Below are 23243 nucleotides of genomic sequence, written 5' to 3'. Positions count from 1 at the left end.
TGAGACCCAATCAGAGTGGTCCTGCAAACCTTCCAGAGGAGGCAGCCTAGATCTGGTGAGCTTGAAGCCAGGCTCTTTCCCTAGTCTCCAGAGCTTTTACCCTTATAATAACCACCTTTGTTTCTATTTCTAAAACGGAAAGAAAGAATGAATTTGAGACCAGCTTTGGCTGTTATGGGTCTAGTTCAGAGATTCACCAGTCTGACCATGAGTAAAATTTAACAGAGAGGTTTTTTTTTTTTTTTTTAAGATTTTATTTTATGTCTGTGAGTACACTGTAGCCGTCTTCAGACACACCACAAGAGGGCATCAGATCCCATTACAGATGGTTGTGAGCCACCATGTGGGTTACTGGGAATCGAACTCAGGACCTCTGGAAGAGCAGTCAGTGCTCTTAACCACTGAGCCATCTCTCCAGCCCAACAGAGAGGTTTTTATTCGTATATTGGTGCCAGGTCTCCGAAATGTGACTCCACCCACAGCCGGCAGGGGTTTATAAAGACAAAGAACACAAAGTTACATTCTGACTGCGGTGCCTGGAGGAGGTCATCCTGAGGAGGTCATCCTGAGGAAAAACAAGCTTTTGTTTAAGGAATCAGAAACAGCAGTTGTCCTTAGGACCTATGACCTTGCATAAACAACAGAGCTTGTCGGGAAGAAGGCTACAAGAGAATGGTTTCCTAAAACATGTGTGTTTGGGTTGGGGATTTAGCTCAGCGGTAGAGCACTTGCCTAGCAAGTGCAAGGCCCTGGGGTTCGATCCCCAGCTCCGGAAAAAAAAAAAAAAAAAGAAAGAAAAAAGAAAAAAAAAAAAAGGAAAAAACGTGTGTTTGCGGGGAAGAGAGCTGGGGGGACGGGGGGGGGGTTGGGTCTGGAAAGCAAGCTCAGCAGTTAGAAGCACTTGCTGCCATGTTAGACAACCAGAGTTGGGGTCCCCTTAGGTCAGCTGGCTCACAACTGTTTGTAAATCCGGCTCAGGCCCCTGATGCCGACTTCCGGCTCCATGGACATCCTCACACATAAAACACATTTTTGAACAGCAGTGCTGATTTTTGTTGTTTGGGTTTTTTTTAAGATTTATTTTATTTTATGGATGTAAGTGCTTTGCCTGCATGTATGTCTGTTTGCCACCATGCATGGAAGTGGGGAGCCTCCATGTGGGTGCTGAGAATCGAACACGGGTCCTCTGAAAGAACGAGTGCTCTTAACCACTAAGCCAGCTCTCCAGGCCACAAGCAGCACTGTTGATACTCACCTTGAGTCCACTGGTTTAGAGTTCGACCTCAGCAGTTATCAGTGCTAAGCTAGATCCTTCGGATACCAGACGACACAACAACCTTAGCTTCTCCTGAACTCTGGTTAGCTACCTAGAGGGGGGGCAAGTGTTTTACATGGCTGGTTATCTTAGTCGATCTAGACCAACAGTTGGATCCTTGGAGTGGAGAAGAGGAGGGCAGCGCCATATTTTGATGGCCCTCCAGCACTGGAACCACCTTTGGGACCCTCAGGAGCTGAGTCAGTTATGGGACACATTCTGAGGTGGAACAGCCAACTGACCCGATTCAGGGTGCAGCTCCCCAGAGGAACTGGTATCCAGGATTAAAAGCAAACTGTCATGAACTCTTTAGACGGGGCGAACACCTAGGAGAGAGGAGTGGACCCTAGATACTCAAAAGAGTGGGGCAGTCAAAGTCAAAAACCAACTCTGATTGACACGTGTACATGTGTGTGTATGTATGTATATGTGCGCGTGCGCACACACATACTGAATAACATAAAACACAGCCAGGTGCTATTTCTCCTTAGGGAAATCCACCTTCTCCTTGGGGCTCACAGGACAAAGTGGATTAGGCTGGACCTTCAAGACACAGTCCCACTAGTAGACTGTAAACCTTCCTGAAGCTCCCTGAAGTCAGGGACCCAGACCACACACTATAAGACACCTTTGTTAGGCAGCCTTTATTATGTGGGACAGAGCTCCTTTCTGTATGGGGAACTTTTTCCCCCCGAAGTGACAGGGCTCAAGCCTCCATTAGACCTCTCCCAAGGCGTCCTCCTACACAGCCTAGCAAGATCCAGGCCTCACACTTGGGTCTTCAGGGATGCCAGCAACCCACTGACTGGAAATGGATAACGTCTGTCAGAGTCAAATGGCAGGTCCCGGCACAGTCAGAGCGGCTAGTGCAGTCCACACAGCTTCAGGTCTTCCTCCTCCAGGCTGAAGTCCGAGAGACATTCTTCTTCCCTTTGGCTGGACTGACTGGAGGGAAAGCAGCCCACCTGCAAGGTTAAGGCCATTCAGGATGGCAACACAGGCTGTGGTTGCTCCAGTGTCGCTGTCCCGCTAGCCCCTCGCCATCAGGTATGGAGTTTCCTCAGTCGCAGCTGTGAACTGGGGAAACACCTGCACCCCACCTTCACTCACAAGCACAGCGACCGCCTCACAAGAGATTCTGCTCACACACTGGCACGGAGAAGCTAACTAGCTGACCTCCTTCAGAACCGATTTTATAATCTGTATTGTGATTTGCAGGAAAAAAAAAAGCCTTCCTTCATCTTGGGGCTGTACGGATGGCTCAGCAGTCAGGAGCAGGTACTGTCTGTCCTTCCAGAGGATCTGAGTTCAGTTCCCAGGACCCACCTGTAACTCTAGCTTCAATGGATCAGATGCCTCTGGCTTCCTAGAACATCTCCACTCCTGTGCACACATCCTAGTGTCCTGACATGACTGGACACATGGTGGTGATTTGAAAATGGGGGTTGGGGATTTAGCTCAGTGGTAGAGCGCTTGCCTAGGAAGCGCAAGGCCCTGGGTTCGGTCCCCAGCTCCGAGAAAAAAAAAAAAAACCCAAAAAAAAAAAAAAAAAAAGAACCAAAAAGAAAAAAGAAAATGGGGCTGGAGAGATGGCTCAGTGGTTAAGAGCACCCGACTGCTCTTCCAGAGGTCATGAGTTCAATTCCCAGCAACCACATGGTGGCTTGCAACCATCTGTAAAGAGATCCGATGCCTTCTTCTGGTGTATCTGAAGACAGATACAGTGTACTTATATATAATAAATAAATAAATCTTTAAAGAAAAAAGAAAATGGGACTTAATCGAATAGTCCCCTCGTGAATCTACAGCTGACTTGCTTCCTCTCATATTCAGAGAGCTGGACTTGTATCTGTTTTTAATTACATATAACTTACCTTATGTCCACTGGTGTTTGCCTGTATGTATGTCTGTGTGAGGGCGTAGGCAGCCCTGGAACTGGAGTTACAAATGGGAGTGAGCAGCCAGTTGGGTGCTGGGAATTGAACCCGAGTCCTCTGGAAAAGCAGCCAATGCTCTTAACCACTGAGCCATCTCTCCAGCCCCAAGCTGGACTTGTTTCAGAGACAGAGTCTCACTATGTAGTCCTGGCTGGTTTGGGACTCGTTCTGTAGACTAGACTGGCCTCAAACTCACAGAGATCCTCCTGCCTCTGCCTCCCGAGTATTGAAACTGAAGGTATTCAGTTCCACCACACAGGGCAAAAGCAGGACTTCTTTTTTTTTTTTTTTAGATTTATTCATTTATTATTATATATAAGTACACTGTAGCTGTCTTCAGACACACCAGAAGAGGGCATTGGATCTCTTTACAGATGGTTGTGAGCCAACATGTGGTTGCTGGGATTTGAACTCAGGACCTCTGGAAGAGCAGTCGGGTGCTCTTAACCGCTGAGCCATCTCTCCAGACACGGGACTTCTTGAAAGTATGGAAAATACTAGGTAGTGTGTGTGCCTAGTTTCTTAGTCACTGTTCTACTGCTGTGAAGAGACACCATGATAGCTCTTAGAAAAATAGGCCTTTAACCATGGCCTGCTTACAGTTTTAGAGAGCTAATTCATCATCATGACAGGGATCTCGGTGGCACACAAGGCAGGCTTGGCACTAGAGAAGTAGCCAAGGGCTACCCCTGATGCACTCACAGGCAGGCAGAATGAGACACTGGGCCTGCTGTAGGCTTTTGTAGCTCCAAGTCCAGCCCAAGTAACACTCTTTCTCCATACGGGTTAGGGGACTAAGCGGGTAAATATAGCCTGTGGGGGCCATTCTCATCCCAACTACCACCCAGTGTGCATGAGGCACTAAACCCTGTTTGGCAGTACATAGCTGTAAGCCGCTTCTGAAGGGGAGAGCATGGGAACCAAAGTTCAAGGCCAGCCTAGGCTACTTAAGACCCTGCCTCGAAAAACACAACACGGTTGGGCACAGTAGCACACACTTTTTACCCCAGCACCAGGAGCAGAGGCAGAGGGATCTCTGTGAGTTTGAGGCTAACGTGGTCTGCATAGTGAATTCCAGGACAGTCATAGCTACATAGTGAGACTCTGTCTCAGAAAAAATACATAACAAACAAAAACAAGCAAACAAACAAAAATATCCTGAAATTGAGATGCTATCGGCCATAATTAGTAGAAAACCTTACTAGCATGGCTCTACTGCCCACCTCACAAAGATTCACAAAACCTGTCAAAAATCCATAGAATATGGCCGGCCATCAGTGTCAGTGGGTAAAGGAGCTTCCCACACAAGACCGGCAGGTGCAGACAGAGGAATACAAGTAAAAAAGCTACAGGGAAAAATGACTCCACATGTTCAACATATACATACATATGCACACACATGCACACACATGCACACACGCATGCACGTACACAGAGGGGTGCTAGACAAAAGAAAAGTGGACAGCACAGCCCAAGGCCTACTAGCCTCACTGTAATGCAGCCTGCTCTAACCTCTCTGGAGTGGTGCTACCCTGCTGAACAAGCTTCTGTTTACAATGTATCTCAGCTGAATTCCTTCAGGCAAGAAGCCCAGAAACATTTACCCAGGACCTCTGTTTAGGCTGAACTAAAACACTGCTTTTCTGGGGATGAACTTTACTTTTTGAGATGGTGACCACTCTTATCTTTCCAAACTAAACCAATTCAAACCTCTGGGGTGTGTTAAGTAATCAAAAAATCCCCAAGTGACATTCCTATGACACAGTACGTATCTTGGCCCCACCTTTTCAATAGTGACTGTTTTCTTGAAATGGCTTTGGCAACTTATTCTCTGATTAAAGCCTTTCATGGGCTGGAGAGATGGCTCAGGGGTTAAGAGCACTGGCTGCTCTTCCAGAGGTCCTGAGTTCAATTCCCAACAACCACATGGTGGCTCACAACCATCTGTAGTGGGGATCTGATGCCCTCTTCTAGTATGTCTGTTTCTTTTCTTTTTTTTTTTTTTTTTTTCCGGAGCTGGGGACCAAACCCAGGGCCTTGCGCTTGCTAGGCAAGCGCTCTACCACTGAGCTAAATCCCCAACTTCTAGTATGTCTGATGACAGGAACAGTGTACTCACATACATAAAATAAATAAATGTTTGTTTTTTGTTTTTTGTTTTTTTTTTCCGGAGCTGGGGACCGAACCCAGGGCCTTGCGCTTCCTAGGCAAGCGCTCTACCACTGAGCTAAATCCCCAACCCCAATGTTTGTTTTTTTTAAAAAGAAAACCTTTCATATAACTGATTTATAGGAAGGTCTTTGGCAAAATTGCCTTCTGGAGAGAAGGGAGAATGCAGGGTTTAGATAATACACTGTTGTATCAGAAAGAGATAGCTTCTCTGATCCTAGGACATCAGAGAACTACTGCCCAGTTCCTTGTACTCTCAGGATCCTTTGAGGAAGTTCTAGAAAGATCTCTGTGCAGGCAGCCTTCAGTAAGGCTTCAGGAACCTCCCACCCATCTCGAGGCCATAGTCATATCCACACTCTCAGAACTTCAGCTCTCTCCAAACTCCAAACAAGGGGACAGAGGCCAGGGCCAGGAGTTCAGGAAAAGCTCCCCAAATGGTCTGTACTTCAAAACACTTCCAAGTCTGTATTTCCTTTTTTTCTTTTTCTTTTTAATGTTATTTAATGTATGAATGGTCTGCTGCAAGTACACACACATGCCAGAGGAGGGCATGAGGTCCTGATAGATGGTTGTGAGTCACCATGTGGTTGCTGGGAATTGAACTCAGGACCTCGGGAAGAGCAGCCAGTGCTCTTAAACCACTGAGGCATCTCACCAACCCAAATCTGAAGTTCCTTAAGAATGCTACACAGTGCAGTCTTCCAGATCCTGCTGGCTGCTTTGGTCTAGGCTATCTCAGTTACGGAAACCTAGGCATTGGTCACCACGTACCTGGATTAAATTCTGCAGTTCTTCTTCACTTCTGGCATCGAGATCCTCTTCTGTGGGTCTGTACTCCACCGCGATCCGGCCACTTTCTGAGAGAAAGAGGAGAAACTCAGAGTTGTTCACATTCTCAGATTTCCTATATCTGACGGTCACACCCAAAGACCGCTATTTCTAAAACCTAAAGAAGAGACAGTTCGAGAAACGTCACAGCCCACAATGCAGTTATTAGAGAGTACATGAGCAGGGTCAGACATGGTGGTGCACCCAGGAGACACAGGCAGGAGCGTCTCTGTGAGTTCGAGGCTGGCCTGGTCTACATAGTAAGCTACAGGGCCCGGCCTCAAAGAAAAGTATGAAACAGCAAATATGTTTAGTTCAGACAATTTTGGTATCTTAGAGGCAGGATTAAGGTGATAACAAGAAATTGGATATTTCAAAAAATGTTCAAATGGCTGAAGACCAAGGTGTCAGCGGTAGGAAAAGTGAATTCAAACCAGGAATGAGCACCAGATTAGAAGCAAGAGGAAAACAGTCTTCCTTCCTTCCTTCCTTCCTTCCTTCCTTTCTTTCTTTTCCTCCCCGCCCCCTTCTCTTTCTTTTTCTTTAAGATAGGGTGTCTTTGTGTAGCCCTGGCTATCCTGGAACTCACTCTGAATACCTGGCTGGAACTGATCTCAGTGATCCTCCTGCCTCTGCTTCCCCAGTGCTAAGCTTAAAGTCATGCACTACCACCGGCTGGCACAATTAATATTTTTAAAATATTTACTTGTTTATTTAATATATATGAATGTCTATCTTCGTGCACACCAGAAGAGGGCATCAGATCTCATTACAGATGGTTGGGAGCCACCATGTGGTTGCTGGGAATTGAACTCAGGACCTCTGGAAGAGCAGTCAGTGCTCTTAACTGCTGAGCCATCTCTCCAGCCCCACAATTAATATTTTAAAATAACTTTCTGCTCACTGAGACCCAAGCGCAAAGGACACTCAGGAACACTCACCTAGAACCACGATGGTCAGCTTCTGGAAGGCGTCTGATAAAGCCGCCTGGAAGGCGAGCTTCTGCGCTGTCTTCCTCTTCGTAAGAAACGATGGCTGCCCTGGTCCAATCAAACAGAGAGATTGCAGATACCTGACTGGGGGCTGAGGAGGGGCTCAGGGTCTGCTGTGGAAGCGTTGGAATACAGTGCCTGCACAACAGCGTGAGCATCCCTGTCAGCAGCCCCAGCCGAGAGTCAGGTTGAGACTGTGGGGCTGTTATCTTCTAGTTGGCCAGAAGGAGGCAAGGTTCAGCTTCAGGGAGAGACCCTGAAGTGAATAAACAGTAATAGAGGGAGATACCCAATACCCTCTTCTGGCTTCTTGCCTGGCACGCGCACACACACACACACACTCTCTTACATATCCTACACACAAATATACCATACACACAAAATAAAAACTAGTAACTATAAGGTCCCACACCTCACCCGGGCAGCATGTTAGAGCTGACCCTTCTGATGGGCTTGTGAGGGAGCTGGCTCTGAAGGTGTGAGCATAGGAGAGCTGGCCCCTCAACCTGTCTGTGTGGGCAAAGGAGAGATGCTTTCTCCCACCCTCACCCCTTGCTACCCATGTCATGTGGGAGAGCTGGCCTGGGGTCATGATGGTGGAAGAGCTGACCCAGCCCCTCACCCGCTCCTCTTGCTCAGAAGAGCGGGGCCCCCGTACCTTGGCTTGGCAGCACAGTAGAGCTGACCCCAGTGGCTGGCACGGGTGAGGATGAACCAGCACCAAGGGCAGGAGAGCAGAGCTGGCTGACTCTGCCCCTTGCTGGCCACACCAGTGATGTGGGTGCAGAAGAGCTGTCGGGCTGACCAACTCAGATACCTCTCAGGCCCAAATCCGAGGCTTTGAATTGGCTCATTTCAATAGCTACCTCATCTATCAACTGCTGGAGCACTTGAAGGGGCCTGTTTTACAGATCCAAAGCTGCACAATCTCCATGACACTGCATAACAGGGTGTCCGAGAGGAGTCCCAGTGAGGTTCAGCACTGATGGTATAGCAGAAGCCAGGGGCCTCAAACCAGACCAATGACTCGTTGCAATGAGCATTTGCAAGCAAAGAAGAGTAGACTAAAGGGTGTACGGTGGGACACACTGTGACACCCTACAGCTTCCACTATGAGGTGTTTTTTCCCTCTGTTGGAGGAGAGATTGCAAGGGTGGAGGACAGGTATGAGGAGGGTGGAATTAGGGTTTATGATGTGAAATTTATAGAGAACCAATAAAAGTTAAAAAAAAAATAAGTAAAGGGGCTGGAGAGATGGCTCAGCGGTTAAGAGCACTGGCTGCTCTTCCTGAGGTCCTGAGTTCAAATTCCAGCAACCACATGGTGGCTCACAACCATCTGTAATGGGATCTGGTGCCCTCTTCTGGTGTGTCTGAAGAGAACTGCAGAGTACTCACAAACGTGAAATAAATAAATCTTTTAAAAGGTAAGTAAATATTTACAGGGATAACAACTGACCTCTGTTTTAGAAGGAAGCACGCTTGTGGGTCATCCGTAGACAGTTGAGAAGCTAACAGAATGCAGGGCACCAGGAGCTGGCTGCAAGGCCCTGCTGAAGGTCCAGCATAACCGGACCCATTATTTTTATAGGGTCTAAGTTCCTGCTATAGTAACCATGGGATTCGAGGGAGGAACAACGGGTACAAGTCTCATCTGACTGCCAATTTCAAATTGACAGGCAGAAGCTATTGCCCCCTGCGGACGACCTGCCGTGGCTCGAGGCTAGAATCATACCGAGCAAGGTTAGTGATGGAACACGGCTGGACGGGGAACAGGGTCTGGTGTTGAACCCACAATGGCATTATCAATTCAGCAGCCTCCGGAGCCTACTCCACCCTGCCACTGACACCCTTGCCTCAGACTTGGACTCCCCCTGCTAAGGACCATGGAGTCTAGGGAAAAAATAACCTCAACATGAACTGGAATACCTTTTCCCAATGGCCCTCCCACCTGCTCAAGGCATTCCATTAGCAGACAAAGGATTGAGCGTCTGCCTATACAAAAGTTTATGGCACTGTTTAGATAACGATAAATGAGGAGTCTGTGTGTCTGCTCCTCAGTGCACACATGGGAGGCGTCAGTGCCAACTGCATTTGCAGACAGGTGTTTCAGCCGCCTGAACTGGGTGCTGGATGGAATTCAGGTGCTTCATAACCAAAGTACGTACGGGCTTACATACTGAGCCATTTCTCCCGTCCTAGAGTAGGGTTTTGCTGAGATAATCAAGTCCTTGACCAAACACTAGAGACACAGGATTTCCGGCCTTCCCTAAGCCTCTGGGCAGGAGAGCAGTTCTGTTATGAATGTAAAGAGTTTGTCAGGCGTACGCTTAAGGTGAAAGGCTCTATTACAAGACATAGCAATTCTGCCTAAGACTTCAGTAGCTTAGTCACGGAAAGGCCAGGCTATTAGCTGACGAGTGAAGAGAAGGAAGAAAAGACAGAAGGACCGATAGACAGGTGACATATCCACTCCTGATGCCCTCCCTGAGCCAAGGACAGACCTTCCTCCAGCTGAGGCAGAGGCTCCTCAGAGATGCCAACTCCAGGACTCGTGCACCCGTAGGCCGGCAGCACCACCTCTACAGCACAGAAGAACTGGGGGTTCCGCTTCTGCATGGGCACAGCGAGAGCTGCATCCTCCAATCCAGAGAGCTCCTGCAGCTGGGAGGGGTTGGAGTCAAGTCCTAGGATTACCTTATCTGTGAGAACCAAGCTCTCCACTACCCAGCCCTGGCCAGCCCCAGCCTGCCTGAGAATTTCAATGGAGAAAGAAAAAACTAACCCCAAACACCTGCTAAGAGCCGGAGCATCCAATAGCTTCGAAAGCAAGTCAGATTTGTAAAGGAATGCTACTTCAGGCACTCATGCCTTAGTAAACACACAAACACTGGAGAAACAACGGACTCCATCCACCAGTGAACTGGGATGAGTATTCCTAACTCTCAAGGCTGGAGCAGGTCTAACACATCTTATCCACACCACAGCTGGCCCCTGACGTGTCTTCCTGACAGCCCTGTTCAATCCTCCCTGAAGTCTAGGATTATATTGTGCAAGGGAGAGTGTGGTTAGTCAAAAATGTGAAAGGTTTACCTTGACGATCCTTTTTGACCATCCATTGAAGCCAAAGTAGTAATTTGCCAGTTCCTGGCACCGTGAGCTATTCAAGGCAAAAGCCTGATGTTGCAGTGCCTTATGTCTGGTGCCAAGACGAACCTGCAGTCCAGACAGAGAAAAAAAGAAGCAGAACAATTGGTAAAGGACTTGAGTAGCATGCATGAAAATTTAAATTCAATCCCAAGACAGGGTAAGCAGGGTGTGGGAACTGTTGTCCCAGCAGTCAGGTGGAAGCAGGAAGATCAGAAGTTCAAGGTCAGGCTGGGGAGATAGATGGCTCAGTGGTTAAGAGAACTGGCTGCTCTTCCAGAGGTCTTGAGTTCAAATCCCAGCAACCACATGGTGGCTCACAACCATCTGTAATGAGATCTGATGCCTTCTTCCGGTGTGTCAGAAGACAGCTACAGTGTACAAATTTTATATAATAAACAAATCTTTAAAAAGAAAAGAGGAAAAAGGTCTTGAATCCTGTATGGAAGTAGAGATAGTACACTTGGGGTCACTACTGAGGGAGTTCTCAGATTCAATCAAAGTTCGATGGAGGAGAAAGGCAGTAAGGCCAAGAATAAGCAGAGGTCGGCAGCAAGTAGGCATATCATATCAAAAGCAGTCAATCGGGTTGGGGATTTAGCTCAGTGGTAGAGCGCTTGCCTAGGAAGCGCAAGGCCCTGGGTTCGGTCCCCAGCTCCGGAAAAAAAAAAAAAAAAAAGAACCAAAAGCAGTCAATCAGAAATGGAAAGGGCAGGTGGTGGAATTGAGAAACAGTGAGATGATGTCCTGAGGCCCCGGGGTTTGATGTTAATATGGAATGAAGGCTACAATGTATTAAAAGGTGCTTTCTCCACCTCTGGGGCCTGAAGGAAGTTCAGTTTTATAATGATGACAATAAGGCATCCATTTTATGTTAAAACTGGCAGTTTGTCAAACGCACACATTTTAAATCCAAATAAAATAGAAAACGCCTATGAATATTTCTCAAAATGTAAAGTCAAATATGACTTGGGATTTCATTGGAACACTTGGGTTTGGCCACAGTTATTCTCATGATGAATCTTTTATCACCTAACCACCCCAGTTGGAGTTTCTTCACCTAGAAGTGCCTAGGGCCAGAACCAGGGAGTCACATAAACTCTAGCTTAACTCACTGCAGAACCTGGAACTTTATTCTGAACCCTGCATTTGCACACACCTTCACTGGTGATGTCTGAAAAAGGGGCTTTCCGTCGCATGCCTTTTGGGCTCTCTGTGCGTCCCTCGAGGAGTAAAACTTGACGATGGCGTAGAAACCAGGACCGGCCACTGCAGCATTCGGGAAGACTCGGACTGAATACAGAAGGCCAAACTGGGAGAACACTGTGAACAGAGAATGCTGTGGGAGGCCCACGAGTGAGCGCTGATCCCCCTGCCCCACGTCAAACCCAAATACCGCCCTTCTCCACTGGGAGCACTCCTCCCTTCAACGCAGGGCTTACTCTTAGGACCAGACAAGCGCCGGTGGCTAAGGGTGCCCCGCAGGCTCCCGGTCCTCTGTGCCCCTCCCTCCACAGGGGCCCGCGGCTCCTGTGCCCCGGTTATCCCTGCCCCCTCTCCCTCCGCGAGGACCCTCACACTTAAGGCCTCGGCTGGGGGACCAGCGCTCAACTCCCACACCAACAAAACTTTGTCGCTCTGGGTGGGAACTACGAAAGAGATTAACTCCGCCATGGTAAAATCACTGCGCCTGCGCAAGCAACTACCGCGAAATTTAAATCCTGGGAACAGGGGGCAGGACCAAGCAAGTAAAGGGCGGAGCCAAACCACCACGACTTCCCATAAAGCAGGTTTTTACATTTTTCTTCTTTTTCTTTTTTCTTTCTTTCTTTCTTTTTTTTTTTTTTTTGTTCTTTTTTTCGGAGCTGGGGACCGAACCCAGGGCCTTGCGCTTCCTAGGCAAGCGCTCTACCACTGAACTAAATCCCCAACCCCGGTTTTTACATTTTCCTACCGGACAAATTAAATCTGCACAAGCTCAGAGCGATCCCGTGACAGCGACAAAGCTTCACGAAAATAAGTACGTAAATCTGCACACACTCAGAGCGTTCTTGTGACTGTGGCATGGCTTCAAAACTGTCGCTCACACATTTGGAATAAACTTAGAAGCTACCTATATCACTTACGAAGACTGGGCACTCAACTCCTCTTACTTGTAAGTTATCCCATGAATCTCCAAACTAAAAGGAACACAATTTGTTGTAAGTAACCTGACCTGTTTGGAGAGTTAGCAAAAAACCGTAAATTAAGACAAGCTTCTAACTTCCAACAGTTTATTATTCCCCCGAGGGGGTGCACCGTTCCTGGAGGTACTGCAATACCAGGTCGATGCGTGGAGTGGACGGAGCAAGCTCCTATTCCAACTCCTAGTTCCAAAAATCCATTTAATATATTGTCCTCGGATAGAGGACGTATCAGATATTAAACTGATAAGAACAGATACTACACTTGATCTTAGCCAAAAGGCCGAGAAGCGATGCCTAGCCGGCCACACGCGCCCGCGACACTCACCAGCGCGCACACCTTAAACTCAGGGTCACCAACGTTCGCGCACCCACAAACTCGCGCTCGACACTGATCCTCCTCTTCTCCTCTCTCCACTGACCATTTGTACACCAGGGCAAGCCTGAGGGCTCCAATGAGGCCGAGAACTTTTGGGTGCGCTTTTATTTTTCAGCTCCCAGAGTTCCGTAGAGCGTCATTTGCATGCCCCGCCCTAGCGCTCCGGAGTACGGAATTTGGACTGCTTTTTTTTCTCTTCAAGGCTGTAAAGCGCTGCCTGGCCTCTGAGCGGAATATTGGTGTCTCTCTGTGGTTCTTCTTCGCGGTCTTCCAGACAAGGAATTGACCACATCCACCACAAGAAGGTTCTTGGAAAGATCCTTGAGGAAAGGGGCCTTTCGACTTTCTGCTTAACTTACTGGCTTACGGTGGATTCCACTAGGCTCCTCCCAGGGACCTAGCAATGGCTTATCCTGCATCCAGGTTCTTAAGGTGTGGTTAAAAAAAAAAAAAAAAAAAAAAAAAAAAGACTGCCCCACCACTCCAGCTCTCTTTCTGTTCCCATGTGTTCCCAGCCGTCTCCCCTCTCCCCCCCCCCCCCCGTTCTATCCTTCTCTGTCCCCTGCTTTCTCCGCCCTCATGGCTCTGCACCTATTCATCTGCTTCTACCCCTTCTTCAGCCCTCACTCCCCTCCCTTCCCCCAAATAAATTCCCCTATACCAGATCTGTTTCATGATGTAATTTCTCAAGGGGACACTTTGGCATGCACGGGCCAGCCAGGAACTCTCTCACCATATTATATATTTCATAATATGCATTATCTAAAAGCATCTCACTGTTTCTGTTTTGAGGCAGGGTCGTCTCATTCTGTAGATTGGGAGAGGGCCCAGGTTTGATTCTCAGCACCTAATGGTGGCTCACAGCTATCTGTAACCTCAGTTCCACGGGAACCAACAGGCACACCCGAGCCATACATACTTACATGCACGTGGGAAAAATATTCATACACATAAGTAAATGTAAGAAAAAAAGGGGGTTGGGGATTTAGCTCAGTGGTAGAGCGCTTGCCTAGCAAGCGCAAGGCCCTGGGTTCGGTCCTCAGCTCCGGGGGGGGGGGGGGGAGGCACAAGAAGTAAATAAAATTTACAAAGCTTAGGAACTAAAAACTTCGGAAACCTATAGGAGTCATAAGGCCCTTCCCCCAACCTTATGTGAGCAGTAACCACTATTCAGCCGAGGAGACTCTCCCAGTTAGCACAGCTGCCTGTGAGTTATTTCAGAGAGCTCCAAGAACGCAGGTACCATGAAGCTGGGCTTTTTGGCCATGTATCATGTTCTTATAAGTAACTTCCTTGCCCCTGTAAGTAACCCCAATAAACATACACTAGGCCTGAGTGGAATCATTTCTTCAGTATGTCGTCAATGCTTTTTCTGGGATGAAAGTGAGCTTCGTTCACATCTCCCCAGAGAATGTCACACACTACTGATGAGACAGGCTGACTCCATGACAGGCTTCAAATTGTCAGTCTAGGAGACTAGGCCTATGAACTGGGTAAGTCCAGGCAAGTCAGTTACTAGAAAAAAATCCAGGCTTCAGGCAGCTAGTCAGAAACTGCCCTGCCATCAGAAGTTGCCCAGCCACCTGGCCTGAAGTAAGGACAATGGGTCAGCAAGTTTCCAGACCTCCCCAGTAACAGTTTCCAGCTCCCAGTCCCCCTCCTCCATAATGGAATGTCCCTGCAGATGGACTAAGATAAAGGTCACCTACCCTGGAATTCCCTAACCTGCTTTAAATCTGACTTGCAAGCTCACTTGGTTGTCTCTCTATCGTGGTAATGGGGAGATCCCAGCACGTTGAACTTCTGCAGAATAAAACACTCTTTGCGTTTACGTACTCTTTGAGTCAGGGTGTCATTCTTTGGTGAATCACGAACCTTACTCTACTCTCTTAAGTGCAGAGACATCTTTACAACTGAGAAAGGAATCGACACCCAAGAGGGACTGTGAGCCAGGAACTAGATCCAGGGCCTGAATGGACCAGCCTCCCTGGAGAAAGGGAGATGGGAAAAACGAAAGGAAGGATGGGAGATTAGTTGGCCAAGTAAGACCTCACTGAAATACTCAGGCAGCCCCCATGGGGTGGTAGGTGTATATGGAGGTGATCGATACCATTCTCCTGGGAAGGCTTGGATCTGAGGGGGTAGCAGTGTAGTGGGTAAGAGTTAACCAGAGTCAAGGTGTACTGGGATAGCAGAGCTGTTCAAACTTGCAAAAATGGGGGCTGTGGGTTCTAGAGAGAGAAGAATAGAGGGTACTTACCTCTAAAGGTCCTGGCCAAATGTACTGAAGGACACGGTTGCCACACACTGAGCTGGAGAGTGACAAGTTTGCAGAGAGGTGTGTGCCCTGTTCTTAGATCAGCTTGGGGGTCACAAGCTAGAAATAGGTGTCAGACAGCCACAGTCAAATGACAGCTAAGCAGTTTTGGGCAGTGTGCTGGACTAAGAACTGTCCACATGGGGCTGGGGATTTAGCTCAGTGGCAGAGCGCTTACCTAGGAAGCGAAAGGCCCTGGGTTCGGTCCCCAGCTCCGGGAAAAAAAAAAAAAAAGAACTGTCCACAGAAGTGGGGACACCTTTTTTCCTGTTAGTGGTCGGTAGGAATTGAAGCCAAGTGCATTCTAGGCAGATACTCTACCATGGATTTTTTTTTTTTTCAGGCATTTCTTAATATTTAAGACGGGGCCTTGCTAAGTTACCTAGGCCTTGAAACTGTGATCCTCCTGCCCAAGTTTCCAAATGACCTGGAATTACATCCATGGGCCACTGTGCCCTGCTGAGAACTTCTTACAATTCATTAACAACATGTAGCCAGAGACTACCAGGAACCCACCAGCAAATCTGGCTTTGCCTTGGGAAGCCTTGGTGAGATCGTGTCAGGAATGGGTTTGGATGTAGGCTTGTGGCTGGTGCTATGAGCAGGACAGAGGAAAGAAAGGCTGTAGGGATAAGGTTTTTGTGCACTATGTAAAGTTTATCCTTGTGCTATCCAAATGCTGATTTCTCTGCCCTCGTATCTTATTTCAACCCAGATGCAGCACTGTAAAACTTAGGTTTAGAACCTCCTGTCTCAAGTTTGTATAAACAATTTTTACCATTTATTCTCTGCCTTGTCAATAAATCCTGATCACCCAATGGTTGTGCAGAATAAAGAGCAGGACATCTGCAACCAGAGGAAGGAGGGAGAGAGGGAGATTCAGATCAGCCAAAAGGAAAGGAGAATTGGAGCTGTGAAGTAGGAGTCAGAAGAGCCAGATCAATAACAATATACAAGTATCATGGAATGGGGCACGGAAAGTAAAAGATCATTTAACTGTTCAGCTGTTGAGGTGCAGTTTTGGTTTTATTTTTGTTTTTTTTTTTTTTTTTCTTTTTTTCGGAGCTGGGGACCGAACCCAGGGCCTTGCGCTTCCTATGCAAGCGCTCTACCACTGAGCTAAATCCCCAACCCCTTTGAGGTGCACTTTTTTTTTTAAAAGATTTATTTATTATATATATAAGTACACTGTAGCTGTCTTCAGATACACCAGAAGAGGGCATCGGATCTCTTTACAGATGGTTGTGAGCCACCATGTGGTTGCTGGGAATTGAACTCATGACCTCTGGAAGAGGAGTCGGGTGCTCTTAACTGCTGAGCCATCTCTCCAGCCCTGAGGTGCACTTTTAAGTAAATATTGTTTCTCTGTGTGGTTACTGGGAACTAGCACAGGGTAAAAAAAAAAAAAAAAAAAAAAAAAAAACCTACAGCTTGGATGGTTTTTTTTTTTTTTTTTGGTTCTTTTTTTCGGAGCTGGGGACCAAACCCAGGGCCTTGCGCTTCCTATGCAAGCGCTCTACCACTGAGCTAAATCCCCAACCCCCAGCTTGGATGGTTTAATTCACTGTCTACATTTGTATTATGAGTAATTCATTTACACAAGGCTTTCCTTTGAACAGGGTAGTCTTGAGAGGTAGGGTTTCTATGTCCCTGTAAGTGTCTGATTAGGTAACATTGGAGTCCTCATGTGGAGGAGGGGAGAGGAGAGCAAGGCCAAGGTCATCAAAATGGCTGCACTCGGGCTGGAGAGATGGCTCAGCGGTTAAGAGCACCCGACTGCTCTTCCAGAGGTCATGAGTTCAATTCCCAGCAACCACATGGTGGCTCACAACCATCTGTAAAGAGATCTGATGCCCTCTTCTGGTGTATCTGAAGACAGCTACAGTGTACTTATATATAATAAATAAATCTAAAATAAAAAAAAAATGGCTGCACTCATTGGTATCGCTAGCAGGATGACTAGATATTGTGGTTTGAATAGGATTGACCCCCATAGACTTGTGGGTTTGAATGCCTGGCCCACAAGGAGTTACACTATTAGGAGATGTGTCCTTGTAACAATAGGTGTGACCTTATTGGAGGAAATGTGTCACTGTAGGTATGGGCTTTTGCCAGAGCCCACCTGCAGGAGTCGAACACTCTCTGAGGGGAGAGCGAGGGTGATTATAGGAAAGGTAGAAAAAAGATGCAAAGTGAAGAATTAGATTTGGGAGAGCTGCAGGTCAGTACCATGTCAGCCTCGAGTTTGTTTTTCTTAACCTTCTTAATACTTCACAGCACCGTGGAAAGCAATGCCACAAGCTAAGAGAAACAATTGCTGAAATATACACATAAGGCATCTGTCCTCCAAAAGCCTCCCTGTTCCTTCCACCAAGGTCAATAGAATCTTCAGTTCCGAGGGCTGGAGAGATGGCTCAGCGGTTAAGAGCACTGACTGTGGGGTTAGGGATTTAGCTCAGTGGTAGAGCGCTTGCCTAGCAAGCGCAAGGCCCTGGGTTCGGTCCCCAGCTCCGAAAAAAAGAAAAGAAAGAAAAAAAAAAAAAAGAGCACTGACTGCTCTTCCAGAGGTCCTGAGTTCAATTTCCAGCAACCACATGGTGGCTCACAACCATCTATAATGGGATCTGATGCCCCATTCTGGTGTGTCTGAAGACATCAATGGTGTACTCACATACATAAAATAAATTAATTAATTAAAAATAAAAGAATCTTCAGCTCCTATTCTTGAGCCTCAAGTGCACCTCCTCTTATCATTCCATGCTTCAGCAGGTCAGAAAATCTGCCAAGAGACCCTGGCCTACCTTGACTCTGCCTGGCTGGTCTCTCTCTCTCTCTCTCTCTGCTTCAGAGAAAGAGGCAAACATTTCACGACATCTTCCCCTTTTTTTATTTTATACAAGACAAAGCTGTCTCAGCTATTCGTGCAGAAAGACTGTGCCTGTCTTAGGTGTCCCCTCAAGAAGCATGGACATTACCAGTCATGGGTACATGAATTCTAACATTCATGCCCTGTCTCCAGTTGATCCCCCTCTGAGAGACACTTACCCATCTTTGATTATCAGCTTCTGCACTAGGGGAATGTAACCCATTAGGTTACAGTTTTGAGGCATAGATGATGGAGATCTGTATGGATGTTTAAAAAGGAATGGGGGCACACAACCATAAGTGGTAACAGGCATAGCCCTATAACCATAAGAGTGTGCCCAAGGCAAGTATTGAAAAAGTCAAATGAGTAACTGAAGACAAGGAAGGCAAGCTCCCTCTTAACCGCTCTAACCATTCGGAGGTAGCTTTTGCAACATTGATTTGCAGGGGTTTAGCATCTCTTAGACAAATCATTAACATATTGAGCAATGTGAACAGATTGAGACAACACAACTGTGACAGTAGCAGCAGTGACTGCAATAGATACTATAGCAGAATCTCAGCAATGATCAATCCAATCGGTCTCTTAGTTCTACTCAAAACTTTTTGAATCTTATCCAAAACGCACAGGCCTCTATCTGAATACCAAAGTTCTGCAACATTAACAGGAAGTGTAGCAAACAAAGGTGGATGAGTTACCATAACAGAATTCCTTGTACAATGTCAGATACACAATTAGTCGAATTATAGTCATAGCAAGTTACATTGAATCTGGACCTATAAAATTACTAACAGTGCAATTGTCACAGGTTACATTAAACAGATCTCTAGACATAGAAACATTCACTTGCCCAATCATCAATTCATGAGCCAAGGATAGAAAAGCCATTACAAAACCTGACGAAGGACGTGGGGTTGTTTTCAGAGTTTGCCCGGAGGTGGTTCCTTTTTTGACCTAGCACTTCAGCCTGTAGAGTAGGACAATGGATGTCCTATCTCTCTTCTGTACCTGCTTCTTGCTGACGTTAGGACATTGCAAAGGGACCCAGCAAGACTGAAAAGCTAGTCAAAGGCTGGGCAATGGGGCATTTATCCAAAGCATCTGATTAGCTGATCCAGATGAAAGACAGGAAGCAATCACATAGGCTGGACTGGTTAACATCAACTGTCAGCAAGTCCAGAGTTCAGCAGCTCCACAGTTGATCTGTGGATAGAGTCTGTCAGCCAGGTGAAAATCTGCTGAGAAAAATACAGACTAGGAACAGACATTAAAATTGTCTAGCAATTGGGGACAGTAAGAAACCCCAAGACCAAGAGGAAAAACCTCATTTTCAAGAACAGGCAGGTGGGGGTTGGGGATTTAGCTCAGTGATAGAGCGCTTGCCTAGCATGTGCAAGGCCCTGGGTTCGGTCCCCAGCTCCAGAAAAAAAAAAAAAAAAAAAAAAAAAGAACAGGCAGGTGCACTTATCTGGAGTCCATTTGATCTGTGACTGGTGGGTCTTAGGACTCGTGATTCCCTGAAGCTTATGTGAACTTTAGTTTATATAAGGATGAATATTAGTAGTTACCACTGTATTGAAATCCATATTTTAGGAATATAGTTAACAGGTGTCTATGAGACAACAGGAGTAGACTCATGGCTTTGAGACCTGGTTAAATCTATAGGTTTGGGTTAGAAGACACAGAACACATTTTCTTTCCAATCCAGAGGGTTAGATGCACAGATTGAACAGAGATGTCTTTAATATGATCAGAAGCATCTTTAAGTTAATATTCAGAAGACAACCGTGATGGTTTGCATATTCTTGGCCCAGGGAGTGGCACTGTTAGAAGGTGTGGCCTTGTTAGAGGAAGCGTGTCACTGTGGGGGTGGGCTTGGAGACCCTCCTCCTAGCTTCCTGGGGATGCTCAGTCTGTTCCTGGCTTCCTTCGGGTGAAGATGTAGACCTTGCTCCTCCAGCACCATGCCTGCCTGGATGCTGCCGTGCTCCCGGCTTGATGATAATGGACTGAACCTCTGAACCTGTAAGCCAGCCCCAATTAAATGCTGTCCTTTATGAGACTTGCATTGGTCATGGTGTCTGTTCACAGCAGTAAGACCCTGACTAAGACAACAACCCAAGGGAAGTTGAATTCTCAAGCTTGTGATTGAATTGGAAACTGCCAGTGTTCCATTAGCTTACCAGAACTCCAATGATCAATGTTAAAATTCTGACCTTTGAAATAACAAGAGCATGCGACTATGAAACATTTCCTTTCCTTTTTCTTTTTCTTTTTGACTTTCTCTTTTCCTGAGCTCTCTTATCTGTGTTTCCCTATGTCTGTTACTCCCAAGGAATTCTCGCTGCACTTTTACCTTTTCTGAACACTCACTTTCCCCACGGTGACCACCACTTGACCCCAAGACTCGCAGAGCTCCATTGTTTGGGTGACACCTATACCAGCCCCTCCTTGAGTCTGCCTGGCAGGTAGAGATTTCTTTGTTTGTTTGTTTTTTATCTTTCTGCTCAGAGAAACAGGCAAATGGCTTCCCTGACAGGCTTTGAGCACCCCTGCTGCTCAGGCTCTGCCCAGGACAGAAGAGAGCAGCCTCCTTCAGAGGAGCCTGTAGAGGATAGTCTCAGGATGTAGAACTCTTGGCTCCTCCAATACCACGTCTGTCTGCACACTGCCATCCTTCCTGCTATGATGATAATGGGCTGAACTGAACCTGTAAACCAGCTCTTCCAGAGGTCCTGAGTTCAATCCCCAGCAACCACATGGTGGCTCACAACCATCTGTAATGGGATCTGATGCCCTCTTCTGGTGTGCCTGAAGACAGCTACAGTGTGCTCACATACATAACATAAATATATCTTTTAAAAGTTTGGTTTTAAGGCGTTTATTGTCAGGGCAGAAAGTGGATGAATAAAATCGTGCCCCGCTTCTCAGGGTGGCCCTGAGATTCAATACCTTTTGCCAGGACGAGTGTCTGAGAAGGAAAGCTTGTTGGCTAAGCCTTCAGACCTCTATGTGCCTCATTATAATGGAGGTCTGTCTTGAGTCTATGTGATCTGTGGTCATGTCCTCTACATGTGAAGGGGCTTGGGACGTTGCCCTTACTTGACTGATGGCCACAAATCTATGAAGGGCCACGGCTAGTGACAGGGCCTGTTCTCCTGGGAGTCAGGCAAAACGCCTGCCTACCGTCCCTTTCAGGGTCACCGGGATTTCAAGCCTTTCCTCAGTGGGAACCAGGGTGTCTTTCAGGGTACCATAGTCATGGGGATTGAGAGATGGTTTAGCAGATTAAGAGCACTCACTGACTGCTCTTCCAGAGGTCCTGAGTTCAATTCTCAGCAACCACATGTTGGCTCACGACCATCTGTAATGGGGTCTGATGCCCTCTTCTGGTGTGTCTGAAGAGAGCAACACTGTACTCATATACATAAAATAAATATATCTAAAAAGAAAAAAACATTTTAACATTTTAAAAAAAGAACGTGTTTCGGATGTTTTAATCAACCCCATCAGTGGCAGAAAAAAATAAAATCAAGGAAGATGTCTCCCATTATCAGATCTGAAGATAGATCTTTTATGTTCACTTTTTTATTTAAAACTACACCATTCCTATCTGAGAAATAAACGGGGCCTGGTGGGACCCGTGATGGCAAATGTGGATATCTCAGTTGTCCTGACATTCTGCCAGCTAAGTCATGCTGCGCTCAATGGAGCAGGTGCAGCTCAGCCTGAGTTTTGAGAGAAGGAAACTGGATAAAGGCTTCAAGATGGAGATTCACCAAGGCAGGGGGGTGAGGATGGAAGTCTGTGGGTGGGAGGCAGATGGGAGGAACCAGATTCAGGACAATGGAAAGCAGCAGCAGAGGTAGGAGAGGAGGCAGGGAACCGAGGGCAGAGCAGGAACTAGATGGCAATGCCAGTAGGTGTGGAGCTCAGGTCTAGGTCTGAGCAAAGGGCTAGCTGGGGTAGGGTTAAGATCAGAGAGACGAGGGGCTGGAGAGATGGCTCAGGGGTTAAGAGCACCGACTGCTCTTCCAGAGGTCCTGAGTTCAATTCCCAGCAACCACATGGTGGTCACAACCATCTGTAAAGAGATCCAACGCCCTCTTCTGGTGCATCTGAAGACAGCTACAGTGTACTTACATATAATAAATGGATAAATCTTAAAAAAAAAAAAAAAAAAAAAGATCAGAGAGACGAACTTCAGATGGATTTTCCCAGTGGCTGTGGAAAGGCCAGGAGGTTATGTTGAAATGACACTGAATTCAGAACTAATGTAACTAATGTTCAAGGAAGTGGTGTGTGTGTGTGTGTGTGTGTGTGTGTGTGTGTGAGAGACAAGGACAAAGATAGGCATGCAGCTGCAAGGGAGAAGGGGGGTGTTAGGGCTCACCAGGAGAGGGAAATGGGGTGTTAAGAGACAGACCTCTGAGGAGGGGAGAATAGGGCCCCCAAAGCTGCAGTAGAGTTGGACAGTTTGTGAAAATAGAGGGAATCAGAACCCCAGCAGAGCTAGAACTGAGGCTTCTGAAGGTACCCAGTGAGCCCATCAGAAAGATGGACTCAGACAGATGGACTCATCCATCCTCCTGTAATCTGTCTTCCACTGGCTTCTTATGAGCCTTTTGCCTGCCGGTTCTAGGGCTGAAGTATCTTGTGGGATGCTCAGGCCCCGTCCTTCCCCAGGAAGGTGTGGCCACCACCTTGAGCCTCCGGCAGCACTCTGGCACACTGTGCAGGCTCCCGAGTGCCAGCAGTAGTTGAAGGGCATGCCACGTGTCGTGTGTGTGGAAAGCAGATGGCAATTTTTACAAGTTTCTCCCTCCACTATGTGAGTCTCTCATTGAACTCAAGTCTCCAGGCTTGGTGGTAAGCACCTTTACTGACTGATCCATCTCACTGCCCCACATAGGCATCTCTTATAGGCACATTAGAGACAGCAATTCTCATTTCTAAAATAGAAGTACTACGGGGTTGGGGATTTAGCTCAGTGGTAGAGCGCTTGCCTAGCAAGCACAAGGCCCTGGGTTCGGTCTCCAGCTCCAAAAAAAAAAGAAAAAAAGAAAAAAAATAGAAGTACTACACACTTTATAAAGTATATCCTCTGC

The 23243-nt window shown here is 47.0% G+C and overlaps 1 protein-coding gene and 1 non-coding gene across 3 annotated transcripts; both read right to left on the bottom strand.

Moving 5' to 3' along the window:
* Positions 1-1936: 1936 nt before the first annotated feature.
* On the bottom strand, positions 1937-12888 carry Rdm1 (RAD52 motif containing 1). 2 transcript variants are annotated; one of them, NM_001105842.1, is made up of 7 exons: positions 11969-12100; positions 11550-11729; positions 10337-10459; positions 9748-9907; positions 7194-7292; positions 6196-6281; positions 1937-2280 (listed from the first exon to the last, which is right to left on the bottom strand). In NM_001105842.1, exons 1-7 carry the CDS (start codon positions 12062-12064, stop codon positions 2179-2181), a joined length of 846 nt encoding a protein of 281 aa, NP_001099312.1. In that variant the 5' UTR covers positions 12065-12100; the 3' UTR covers positions 1937-2178. The 2 variants fall into 2 exon arrangements, with proteins under 2 accessions (NP_001099312.1, XP_063124815.1); XM_063268745.1 differs by having other exon boundaries at positions 1945-2280; positions 11550-11713; positions 11833-12888.
* On the bottom strand, positions 12678-12868 carry LOC120095477 (U2 spliceosomal RNA). The gene has a single exon (XR_005490940.1). It is a non-coding gene; the product is annotated as a U2 spliceosomal RNA (small nuclear RNA).
* Positions 12889-23243: the final 10355 nt, after the last annotated feature.

This window comes from Rattus norvegicus, chromosome 10 (genome assembly GCF_036323735.1).
Source record: "Rattus norvegicus strain BN/NHsdMcwi chromosome 10, GRCr8, whole genome shotgun sequence".
Taxonomy (NCBI): Eukaryota; Metazoa; Chordata; class Mammalia; order Rodentia; family Muridae; genus Rattus; species Rattus norvegicus.
This window is presented reverse-complemented; position numbering and strand designations above follow the sequence as displayed.